Consider the following 12902-nt stretch of genomic DNA (forward strand, 5'->3'; position numbering starts at 1 on the left):
GAAAAAAATATTTGACTTATGCTTTTTTTATAAACTAGAATTTTTATCTTTCAAAAAAAATAAGTTTTTGACTTTTATTGTGATTTTTATTTTTTTTAAAATAGATATCCAAACAAACTTAAAATAAAAAATTATTTTTTTTGAAAAAAAAAACAATTTTTAGATTAAAAAACTACTCCAAACAAATCTTCTATAATGATCTATTACCTTCTAAGCTATCTCCTCCCGTGAGGGAATACTAATCCTACACCAACATATTCTTATCGAGTTGCAAGAAGTTAAGTGATAATTAAGAAAACTCATTCGATTTTTTTTTGAAATTTTTCCTAAAAAGAAACTACACAAATAACATTTATGCAAAGGAAAGAAAATAAGTTAAATAATTGGGAAAAATGTTTATCTTTTTAAATGACACAACTTATATCCTTTCACTCTCACAAAGAGGTGGGACCCACACTTTTATTTTTTTTGTCAACTCCCTCTCTCTCTCTCCTTCTTTATCTATCTCTTTCTCTCTCTTAAAATGACACAATTTTACATCCTTTTAAATGACACACACTTTTTCCTAAATAATTATATAAAATTCGTGAGGAACTTAAAGATCCATAAATTCAAATATATATATATATATATATAGGGTTTGTTTTTTGCTGATGCTACTTTAGATAACTTTATCTAATGTTCATCAAAACGACGTCGTTTTGGGACAAAAATCATGGTATTTTTGTAATTTTAATTTATTTCAGGGTTATAATAGTCTTTATCACTCTAATTTTTTAATTTTTCAACCCTAAAACGACGTCGTTTCAATGAACATTAAATAAAGTTATCTAAAGTAACATCGAAAACTTTTTTCCCATATATATATATGAGAAAAATATTTCTCAAGCAGCTTGAGATATATTTATCTCTGTCCACCCCAAAACTACGTCATTTTATTTATTTATTTTCTTATATTAATTGACTCACCTTTAAATGGTTATGATTCCTTTTTTTTCTCTTTCTTTATCACCATTGATTCATCTTTGTATGGTTATTGTTCGGTCATGGATTGACCGTATTGCTATACCGTGAGGTATGCGCTCAGAGATAGTGTATATCAGGTGTATACTAGGCTTATAGCCGAGGTCTCAATCATTGCGCACAAGCAATAGACTTATAGCCAAGGGGTGAGTGTGTGCACAGTGTGGGCAGTATCAGTAAATAGGTTAAAAGTGTTTACCTAGGGTCCTTAGGCTCTTATTTATAAGGATTACCTTATTAGGCTTAGGCCTTTTGAGCTCCCCAATTGCAATAGAATTCAACTCTCTTCCTGTTGGAATGTGATCCTCATCTTGTGTCCTTTGACTGTTTAGAGTTGTTGAGATGCTGGTGATTCTATCTTTTACTAGATACCCTGGTAGGTAGTTGGGATATGATATTCATATCCATAACAGTTATGATTTAGGAACTGAAAATAAAATTATATATATATATATAAGTGCACCCTTCATGCCATACTTCAATTTCACAAAAACCGTTGAATTAAAATTGAATTCGGAATCCTTCGGGAACGGAAACAGTGCTAAATACATGACTTGACCTGACAATTGAGCTAATGTAATAAATTTGAGTTTTCAAAAATATTAAAATAAAATTGAATTTTTTGTTCTTTTTTTTCCCCCTTTTCTCACTACCTGCTGGCTGCTGCTTACTTAACATGAAAATAGACAAAAGAAAGTGCATTTTATTTAGGCCTCCTCCAATTACAGCAAAATCTTTCTCATTGAACAGTGAGTTATAGTTTCTACATATATGTTAAAGAGTTATCCTCCACAACTTGAACTCCTCCCCGGTCACCTAACGTCTCTATAATAAGAAAAATAATTTTACAAGTTGCAGAACGTAACAAATATTTAATATTCCACATTAAATCACAGGAGATTAACCAATATCTTCAAGAATCTTTGAACGGGCAAAATCTCAGTTCCTTTCAAATTTTAGGAGTCTCCAAATTCCCAGCTGCTACGAACTAGTACCCCTTTGGCAAGTTTGAGACGGTAAAGGGGAAAGGGAGGGCCATGAAATCATATTCATAAGGGTGCAGTGTAAGCATGGATCATCAAGACATAAGGAACAAGAATGGTAGAATTCCCTTGTCAATCGCCTGAGGCAATAACGACAAAAACATCATCAAGGGACCATTTTCTTGGCACTGACTTTTCTGAAGGGTTGATAACAGCGCGTTCTTGGCTAGCCAGGCGATAGCCTATAACAATCTCCTTCCTTGCACGACCCCTAATCATTATATCATAAAAACACAGTTCTTGCTGGTCAAATAAATAGAACTCTGCTGGTTTAATACACATCTCGTTCCCCTGCCATAAATGAACCAAAAGTCCAACATATATGCAACTTTAATCTTGTAATGCAAAACCATATAAATTAAACAAAATTCTAAAAAATGCTAAACTAGAATAAAGTTTAGAGAATTGAAAATTCCAGAGACATTAAACGATCCAAATGGGATATGACCAAAGAAATTGAAATTCAACTGAGATCCATCAACATTGAGAAATAACAGGAATGAGTTCAAACGAGCGCTACCTCCTCCGCAAATAATTCCTCAAGAACACGGTTGATTTGCTTGTCTTCAGCCACCATAGCTAGTGCCATGCTAACCAGCTCATTAGATAACACATAATCACTGATTCTGGACACAGACACTAGATTTCTAGTCCTAGAATCCAAAATTTCACTAATTATAATTGATTTATCTGAAGCTTGCTGCATTTCACGGATCCAAGAGCTGTGAGAGAACCCAGATAACCTCAGAGAAGCTGACTTTGTGTCTTTGTATGGTAGACGTTTCGACTACAGGGTGGAGGGAGCAATTTTTCACAAACAATGCTGCAGTAGTCAGTAACAGGAACATCATAACCCTAATCTGAAATGCAACAAAACTGGATACCTGTATATCACGAATCAGCAGAAGGGTAGCTAGAGATCTTGAGTCGGAATGAGCAACAGAGTCCTCCACTGACTCATCTGCAAGAATAAGGATCTGTCCTCTTAGAGTTAGTATACAGTAGAGGAAAATTTTCATTTACTTTGCTTGACTGTCTTTAATGTTGAGATATTTAATGACACTTAAATTCCTACTTCAACACTTACTTTGCTCATAATTATATTTTGACAGCATGGTTATTTTGTCCCATCCACCAATCACACGGTGACAATCATTCTGATTAGATCACTTTTTTGAAGGAAGCAGGACATTGTTAATAATTACAAATAGAAGCCAACTCAGTCAGTTATCCATATTTCTTATTTGAGTCAATCAGCATAAAATCTGATCATCTATTAATTTCCAACTTTACTTTTTGGTTATTCTTGACAACAACCTCTCAATATTCAAATGGTGCATAAATGCTAGAGGATTCCTACCTCAAGGAACACTGATTCATTTCAAGTTTTAGATGCAATAAATTTAAAGAGAAGAAGATTTAAAACTTACAGAATCAAAAGTCTCCAATGGAAGACTCTCCAAGTGCCGCCTAATGACAGCATTTCCCTCCCTGTGGACAAGCTTTATGTTCTCTAGGATTTCAAGCCCACCATCAACAAGCTTCTTCTCTCTTTCGATTTCAGGAACCTCATTGAACATCCAAAGTTCTGAACCATGAGCCAACAATGCTTCTAAAACCTAGGAAACAACAATGATCAAGGACATTTTAGAGGATTATGAAGCTAGAATTAAGTGGTATAGTGTAGGAGATCGATCTATTAATTAAAGTTGTGTGAATATTTGCCATTACCACAGTGGAAGGATGAAGAGCATAATTCAAGGCAGTTTCTTACCGAGTAATATCTTAATTCGTGTATGACAGTCATAAAAGTATTGTTCTGATGTTTCCCTAAACTATTGCAAGTCATAACATTGAACCTCAATTAATTAGACTACTAGAGATTATTGGATGTAGTTTCTTCACGGATGAAAAACAATAAATTGGATACTTTTGTATTCTGCCACTTTTGCATATCTTTTACCAAAAGATATCCAATTTAACATGCGTTAGGTGCAGTAACTTAGACAAAGAATGTCAACTACATCGTAGATACTGGAAATTTGTTCCATAAATCTGTTAATTAAGACAAGATTTTGTTCGGCAGGATGGCTAAGGATTAAATCACCACCTTGCAGGGGTTTAAAACCCACTTGAACTTGTGACAAAGCCAAAGCTTCCAACCGAGTGGGGGGAAAAAACATCAGTTCCAATTGTTCGTTAAGAGTACAGAAAACTACTAATTAAAAGTCTAATGAATTAAGGAATTCCAGACCCTAAAATCAAGGGTAATTAATTAGAGGCTTGGTTGAGGGAAGATTAATTGACAAAATCTGCTTGTAATATTCCTCTAGCACCTAGCAATATTCCTCTAGCATCTAATAGAGGTGTAGGCTGAGGCCAATTAAAACACATTATGCTTCAATCTACAGCATTTCTGTATCCTTTCCATCTCTCACTCTTGAAAACTTATTTTCTCTAACTTTTAAGCATTTCTTGAGACTCAATTCCTAATCTAACATTCCTCACTCGTTTAGTAGAGCAGAAGAAAATAAAAAATGAGCAGTCTCCCTTTCAGAGAATTAAACAATTAGCATGGCTTGCTGAAACTGATTTTATGATGTCTACAAAGGGATTACTCCAATGCTGTTTTTTGGTGTTATATGTTGTCTACCTGATTTGATACCGATAATCACAAATCCATTCCTTGTGGGCATAGTAGATCACTTAAAATAAAAAATATTCAATCACAGGACCCTTATGTGCTTGGCATATGTTGCAGCGACCTTTGAGAGTTTCAAAATTCATTCTTCTTTAGTAATTCAATAGTAATCAAGAAAATTAACATGAGTTAATTTGGCCTATTTTTTGTTTCTTCAAAGGGTAAATTAGTTCTTCCTACACATCAATATGATAGTTCAATAATGGCAATGTCTAAAAAGGTAAGGATATTTAAGGCAGCAATATGGAGCGTACAAAATTTAGGGAATTACCATGATCATATCATCAATATCACGGCGCCAGCCACAAAATAATATCTTCTCTGGGTATTTAGGTGGATCAGAGATCCTGGGGTAAAAGCCCTTCTGTACCTGTTCGAAGTACACAACATAAAAAAAAACATGCTGACTACAGAAATTTATCACATAAATCACCTATTATCATATTGATTTAATAAATCCAAGACAAGGTGCAAGATATACTACATTCTAAGCAACTAATCAGCATGTTTTCCAATTAGGCAAACATCCTAAATGAACCAAGAGCTGCAAGAGGAGTTAGAACAGAAAGATAACCTCTGGAAGAGGACCTGGAGCATAAGTGTCATCATCCTCAGCTATGACAAGGACTTCATCCCCATCTCTGAGGACATAACTATCATCTGGATTTATGATAATCTTCCCCTTATCTGCAGCAACCTTAATTCCACAGGGTATCGCATCAGGAAATGAAATTAATAAGTCTTTGAAACACAGACCATTCAGTTCAGGCCATTTTTTGATGTAAAATTCAGCATTCTCAAATCCCAGAATATCCTCCCATATCTGGCCAAGAGAAGAAAACAAATGAGCCAAAACTGAATGATAGCAAGGTTAGGTATATGGGAGCCAAATGCAACAGAGAAGTCATAGTGTCCATAACATTTGAACCACTAAAAGGACAGAAAAATGGTTGTCAGTTTCTGTATCTAGCAACAGGCTTTATATTAAAAATGAAAAGAGTGTGTGCAGAAATTCATCTGGTAAGAGGCAGGATTCATGAGTCATTGTGTATGTGACTTAGCAAGCACACTCTATTTATTGTAAACACATATGAAGAAAAGGCAAGCAACCCGTCACGGGGGAGGGTGGAAGAGAGCTAGTTCACCAAGTTATCGCCCCGAAGAGTCAGGGCTAACAATTTCAGTAACGCTACTAGAGGGATCGAGATATTTGAATAACCTGTGCAAGGCCAGGCTGCAGAGCACACTGAATCATCAAACGTCCAATTACATCATGTGCAACAACTGTTTCAATGAGTTCTCCGCCAACAAGTTTCACTAGGGGTTCATTGTCAAGGTCACTCATCTCGACAACAACATGCCCCCTTAAACCCTCCTTTACACCTGTGAGGCTAAGTACAACTCTCAAAGCACGAGCATCACTCTGGAGACAGAGAATTGAGAAAAACATTGACTAAGAAGAATTTCCTCAGGAAGAGTTAGCCAACAAGAAAAACAAACAAAGGGGTAATGAATTATGTAAATGACCTGATCTGCATTTTCATCTGAAGCTAATACAATGATTGCACGTGCCTTTGAAACTGAAACCTTCAAATAAAAATTAAATTTGAGAGGGCATAGAAGAGTTAACAAGAAGGAAGCTAGAGATAAACAGCTCAAAACATATTGTGAACAGAGATTCTGTTAAAAGTTCTCCTTTCCCCAAAAATAAAACAGATACCACATCAGTACCTTCTTTAGGTCAGCCAGTATAAGAGGACTGCCACTTCTACAAATTACAGACGTCCCCATGAAATCAAATTCCAGCTTTGCTATATCCATTTCCATTTCCTCCTTTTCTTTTTCTGCAAGCACCACAATAACACCTCCACCAACACTCTTATTTGCTATTGCTAGCTGCTTCAAAAGTGAACCCTGCAATCAAATATCACTCATCAGCCTCTATTTATCCTGTTTACGAATGCAAAACAGATGCACAGAGCTCATACAGAGGAAAAAGTTTCATAATGCATGTTTATATGTAAGGAAGCATAATTCCACTAGATAATCCATATTGAGCTGAAACAACATAGAACTATCAGACAAAACAAATCCCCCAACATAACAATCAACACATATATTCCAAGTCAAATCTCAAACTCAAAACAGTTCATGGAAAACCATTGAGGAGATTACCAATTTATCACTCCACCCAAGAATGAGTATGTGGTTTCTTTCAATCACTTCACTCTTCCCTTTTCTGAGTGAATCCACCTTCTCTGATATAGCATCTGAAACAAGCCCAAGCATCATAGCAAATATCAGCATGCCACCAGAACTGATCGAGACAGAGACAATCCTCTGCCCGGTTCCTTCTGTTTCAGCATGATTTCCCGAGTCAGCAACATAAGTCCAAGAATGCCAAAGGGCTTCAGCAAAGCTACCACCAGTCACCGCATACAATGCTAAACCACCAAATCCTATAAGAAATAGAGTTGCAAAGAGAAGGGCAAGCAGCTTTGCATAAGGATGTATGGAGAAAAATACATCTACCATATAAGCAACTCTCTTCTTTAATGGTACATCTTCCTTGTTATTGTCCGTTCTCCTCAAGAAATTCATTATTTGAGGAAGGTAGTCAATATATTTGTACAACACAAAAGGCAAAATGAGCGTGAACATCACAATATACAAAGAAACTGTTCTACTGTCTGCATTCAGGACGTAAGAAAATGAGCCATCATCTTTCTCTAAAGATTTTCTTCCATTACCGGAACAAAAATCAATTTCACAACACAGGTGAAGTTTCTCATCCTGCAACGAAAGAAACTGATAAATAATCTATCCAGCATAAACAAGAAGTCAATCACAGTATTAGATTTCTCCAATTGCAAGCCTACCTCCAGTTTTGCAAGCCTATATTGTAGAAGAGCGGAATGAGGTACAAAAATAATACAAGTGATAACGAGCTGCACCCAAAAAGAAAGTTTCAAAATAAAGTATTCATAGAATTATCTCGCAGAAGAGAAAACAAAAACAGTGGTTATAGGTCTATAACTTCCTCTGTCATGCACGTTCAATACAAGAGAGAATCATATAAAACTTTGTCCAAAATGGCTATGTGGAAAAACTTATCCACCGTAGCAACTGATAAATGCATATTAGTTGTGGTTATCAAGTGTTGACAGTCTATAGTGCATATCAAAGAATGGTTCACAAAGCCAGTACAATAACTAGGGTTGTAGAAAGGGATAATACATGACTAGACTACGATAAAGCCAAAACACCAAGCAAGGGTGGCTGAATACTTTATTAATGCGAAAAAAACCCCATAGGAACTATGTCCCTCACAAGTGTCGATACCCTCTAGTAGAACATAATAACCACTTTTTTCCCGAGAGAATCTAATTGGAAAAAAAAAAAAAATTGAAACTTTGAGAAAAGTAACTAACCAGGTACAAGATGGGAGAGCGCTTATAGTGTTGTGGTCCGGTGATGTAGGAAGGGGGAGGAGTATGAGGAGGAGAAGGAGGAATAAGTGAGGAGGTTTTGGGAAGGTTGTGGTCGGAGTGAGGAGGGTTTGCATCCAAGCGTAGAGGATGAGGAAGGAGGTTGTGGGTGGTGTTGAGGGATGAGGAGGAGGGTCTTCTTCTTCTGGTCTTGGTGGCTGTGCCAAGGAAAGAAGGGTAGTTCCATTGCTCGTCTGAGAAATCGGCATTAATTGGAGGTGCTGCAGAGGGTTGAAGTGTCTTGGTCCTCTTCAATGGTGGCTTCATAGAATCGCCATTGCTCTTTGGCATTCTTAATTCTTATGCTTGCTTGGTGGGTGGATGACTTGGGAGTAAAGGAGAGAAAGAGAAAGGTTTATTGTTTATTGTTGGGGCTTGTGAAATTGTGTGATACTATTTCTGAATACTGAATACTGAATACTCATGACTCTGAACGAACGTGTTCATCATACTCCTCATGGCCATGGGTAGGGGTGGGTGGGATCTACAATGGAATTGTTGGACTGCAAGTGCAACTCCAAGTAAAAGTAAAAAACCCTCTCTCTCTCTCTCTCTCTGGTTCTGATTGCTGAGTGCTCTGTGTGAGTTTTAGAGAGCGAAAGCGCAAACATTATTTTAATCACTCTTTCGTGGGACCCTTTCATGCTCATGGGGTCGGGTCTAGGTGGGCTCTACTATACTGGAACTAACCCCCTTTTTCAAATTTCAGTTTTTTCAGTTTACACCTTTTTTTTCCTTCTCCATTCACAAATATTACCTCCAATTAAAATATATGAACTGATGACAAATCCGTGGTTTTTTATTCAATTTTCAAGAAAATATATTGATTCATATTTTTTTTTAAATATTATAATGATGAATCCCTTGATAATAAATTTAAGTACTGTTTCGTTAATTGGTCTTATAAAACATCTTGATCATTTTTTAATCGAAATCGATGAATTAGATAAAAAAAAATTAAATCAGAATAAAAAAAAAAAATTGTAGTTTTTTATTCAATTTTATTTCTTTGCCTGGTTTTTGTTTGCTGAACTAATAAACCAACTCTCTAAGTGAATTTGATTTTAAGGTTACATTTTTTATACATGTGTTTAATGTTTCTGTTTTTATTGCAGAAAAAAAAATCACATCATACTCAAATAAAAATAAGTGAATCCTATTATAAAGAGAAGAGAAATAAAATATTTGTAGGACTCACTCACTTTTATGTGAGTGTGATAGAAAAAAAAAATTGAACCAAAAATAGATATATATTTTCCTACATATATAATCAATGCAAGTCAATTTCTCACAAATATAATTTTAAGTATGTGAAAGATTGAGATGTTTACTTTATCATTACTTTTAAAATTTGAATTCAAAAATATATTTACGTACATATAGTCTATTATAATTATTTTCTCATTAGATTCGTTAGAAATAAAAATGATTACACAAAACAAACATGCGGCTTGAGTCATATGACAATAACATTAATTATTGTGTTAAGACTTTGCTTCGTTATCAAACATACATAGTTAATTCAAAATATATTAAAATTTAAAATTTAAAATTTTCACTTTATAGTTAACTAGTGAAGTATATTAGATTATATAATTATTCATGTGAGTTATAATTAATTATGATTTTGTTTTGGTAAGAATATATATTACTCATTTAGTTTTTGTTATTATACTTTTGAGTAAAACCTCTTTTGGGTCCCTATCAAAAAATATGATCTTCACCTTCATCCCTTACAAAAAAAAAAAAATAGTCCCGAGGTCCTTAAAAAATTTAAAGTGAACTCATTTAGTTGAAATCGTGGTCCTTTACAAATTCAAAAAAAATTCACCTTAATCCCTCAAAGGGACTAAAATTGGTTCATTTTGAATTTATAAGAACCACGAGACTAATTTTATTTTGTAAGGGACTAAAGAGGAGACCATATTTTTGGTAGGGATCCAGAAGGGCTTTACTCTATACTTTTATTTTTTATATATCAATCCCTGTATTTTCACTCATTTATATTTTAATTTCTACTGTTAAAGTATCGATCTTAGTATTTTTTTTTAACTCAATAATTTAGGTGATAATTTTCATTTTTTAATAAATTATTAGTTTCTAATTTCCTAGAATTTTATCTCTTCGACCAAATTGAAATTAATGAAACATAGATACCAATATCCAAAAAAAGAAAGAAAAAAACTCATAAGAAAGCAGTTTTTATAGTGAGAATTATATATATAATTTGATTTGATATTCTTAAAAAGTTTATAAAAGTTTTTTTTTCCAGTTTAGTCAACTCGTATCTTCTGCGGTACACAAATTCAACGCTACATCGCGTGGACTTCCATATTGCGGAAATATCTAATATGCTATTGTGCATATTTTTTTGGAGCTATCAGCCAATAGAAATTCATGAACCACTATGATATTATACGTATAAAAAAGAAAAATATTTTTTTTATCCAATTGTCAGTTGCTCAATGGAAGAGTTGCCTACCTATGTAACACCGATACCGACACGGAACACCAGACACGACACTCCGACACGTTAATTTTAAAAAAATGTTAGATTTCAACACGTTAGGACACGTTTTGATATTAAATATTATTTTTAATTTATGTAATGTATATTATATTTAATACTCAATAATTTAAGAAAAAATGAAGTTAAACTTATAATATCCATCAATTTTGTAAAGAAACATAAAATATTTCAAATATTTATATTAAACTCAATAAAATGGTAACCGTAATCCAACAAATCTAATAGTTGAAACTAAAAAAGCAACGCAACCTTTGAAACTTTTTTTGAGTCTCTAAAACGTGTATTAGAGTGTCGGATTGTCGGAGAGTGTCAGGAAGTGTCGGACACGACACGTCAGGATTTTTGAAGTGTCGATGCTTCATAGTTGCTATGGAAAATGTTTTGCTTTTTCACCCTTTTGCCCCTCATTAATTATTTAATAATCATTTTGCCCCTTACTCAAAACTATTTACCAATCTGCCCTTCTTTAATCGATTAAGCCAAAAATTTAATCGATTAAATAATCAAAATAGACAAAAATCGTTGACTTAAGATTTAATCGATTAAATCTCCCCATTTAATCGATTAAACCTACCATACATAAGGTTGTTCTTCTGGTAAAGAGGAAGATTTAATCGATTAAGTTGAAGATTTAATCGATTAAATCTTCATTTGACAATTTAATCGATTAAATATTCAATTTAAATCGATTAAAGAGGGGCAAATTGGTAGATAGTTTTCAATAAGGGACAAAATGATTATTAAATAATTAATGAGAGGTAAAAGGGTGAAAAAGCCAAAAATATTCTCTCACTTTTTCACCCTTTTACCGCTTATTAATTAATTAATAGTCATTTTGCCCCTGATTCGAAACTATCTATCAATATGTCCCTCTTTAATCGACTACCTTGCATTTTTAATCGACTAAACGGCCAAAACAGACAAAAATGGTTGTTGGGAGATTTAGTCGACTAAATCTCACTATTTAGTCGACTAAATCTTCATATTTGACAACAAAGGAAAATAAGTCAGTATGATTTTAATCGATTAAGTAGAGAGATTTAGTCGATTAAATATCCCAACAACCATTTAGTCAATTAAAAATGCAAAGTAGTCGATTAAAGAGGGACAAATTAGTAGATAATTTCAAATCAGTGGCAAAATAATTATTAATTAATTAACGAGGATAAAATGATCAAATAGCCCAACTAGTTACTACCTACTAGTTAGAAATAAAGAGCAATTGAGTAGCTTTACTTGCCTTTGCTCTACTATAAACTTTCCATTTCCCAACTTCTGTCAAATGTTAGTTTGACATTGATTTATTTTAAGAGTAGGAAGAATTTTGAATTTTTTTTTAGAAAACTTAAAAAAAGTATATCTAAAAAATTAAAATGAACATAGGCTTAATTATAGGAAATTTACATTATTAGGACGTAAAATATTCTAGACACAATGAATTAGTTTATTTAAAAAGTTCAGAAGGTGAATTTTAAATAACAGGCCACGAATGCCTATAGCTAGGAAAACTTTTTGCAATGAAACATTAGATACAATACACCTAGGAGACAACGGCATGTGCTACCCAAGTGGGCACACCACAAAGGTCTAAAAACATCAAAATAGGAGTGACATAACATACTCATCGGGTGGTAAACGAATCAGGGGTTTTTCAGGGGTCTTTGGCTCGGCTCGTAAAGGCCTGAGCTCGTTTAATAAAAGCTCGTGTTGGAACCAGACTTGGACTTGTATAAAAGCTCGTTTAATAAAAAGCCTCAGGCTCTAATTCAGAAGCTCGGCCTTCGAGCCTCCCAGGCTAGCTTAGTATATAAATATTTATTTATACTTTTTATACTACTTGTAATAACTCTCTCGTCAATTTATTTCACCCCATTTTATTGGTTTAACAAGTTTTTTGAATAATTTTGTTCTATATCATGCTATTTGGATATATATTGAATTTATGTATATTTATGGAATTACTAGTACTGTTCTATATTATCCTTCATCCTCCTTCACACAAACAAACCCACAAAAACTCATTCGTTCCACTGTGCACTGCTCGTTTGTGTCTATTTTATTTTATTTTATTTTTATTTTTGTTGGCACTTTTTTTATAATGGGCTAAGATAATATAA

The 12902-nt window shown here is 33.8% G+C and overlaps 1 protein-coding gene across 2 annotated transcripts; it reads right to left on the reverse strand.

The window, feature by feature from the left end:
• Positions 1-1739: 1739 nt before the first annotated feature.
• Positions 1740-8795, reverse strand: LOC133318047 (probable ion channel SYM8). 2 transcript variants are annotated; one of them, XM_061519982.1, is made up of 12 exons: positions 8199-8795; positions 7647-7715; positions 6943-7560; positions 6499-6681; positions 6295-6354; positions 5987-6190; positions 5342-5590; positions 5039-5137; positions 3497-3685; positions 2951-3043; positions 2587-2853; positions 1740-2357 (listed from the first exon to the last, which is right to left on the reverse strand). In XM_061519982.1, exons 1-12 carry the CDS (start codon positions 8544-8546, stop codon positions 2139-2141), a joined length of 2598 nt encoding a protein of 865 aa, XP_061375966.1. In that variant the 5' UTR covers positions 8547-8795; the 3' UTR covers positions 1740-2138. The 2 variants fall into 2 exon arrangements, with proteins under 2 accessions (XP_061375966.1, XP_061375967.1); XM_061519983.1 differs by lacking the exon at positions 1740-2357 and having other exon boundaries at positions 2766-2853; positions 2951-3027.
• Positions 8796-12902: the final 4107 nt, after the last annotated feature.

This window comes from Gastrolobium bilobum, unplaced genomic scaffold (assembly GCF_033153095.1).
Source record: "Gastrolobium bilobum isolate Gb01-03AN ecotype WA unplaced genomic scaffold, APGP_CSIRO_Gbil_v1 utg5420, whole genome shotgun sequence".
Taxonomy (NCBI): Eukaryota; Viridiplantae; Streptophyta; class Magnoliopsida; order Fabales; family Fabaceae; genus Gastrolobium; species Gastrolobium bilobum.

What these genes read in the sequence shown, in the direction of transcription:
- LOC133318047 (XM_061519982.1), bottom strand. Translation starts at nt 8,546, where the DNA reads ATGCCAAAGAGCAATGGCGATTCTATGAAGCCACCATTGAAGAGGACC. An exon ending in TTGGGTGGAGTGATAAATTG is followed by an intron (nt 6,682 to 6,942) that starts GTAATCTCCTCA and finishes ATTTGATTGCAG; the next exon opens with GGTTCACTTTTGAAGCAGCT. An exon ending in AGGAATTATTTGCGGAGGAG is followed by an intron (nt 2,358 to 2,586) that starts GTAGCGCTCGTT and finishes CATTTATGGCAG; the next exon opens with GGGAACGAGATGTGTATTAA.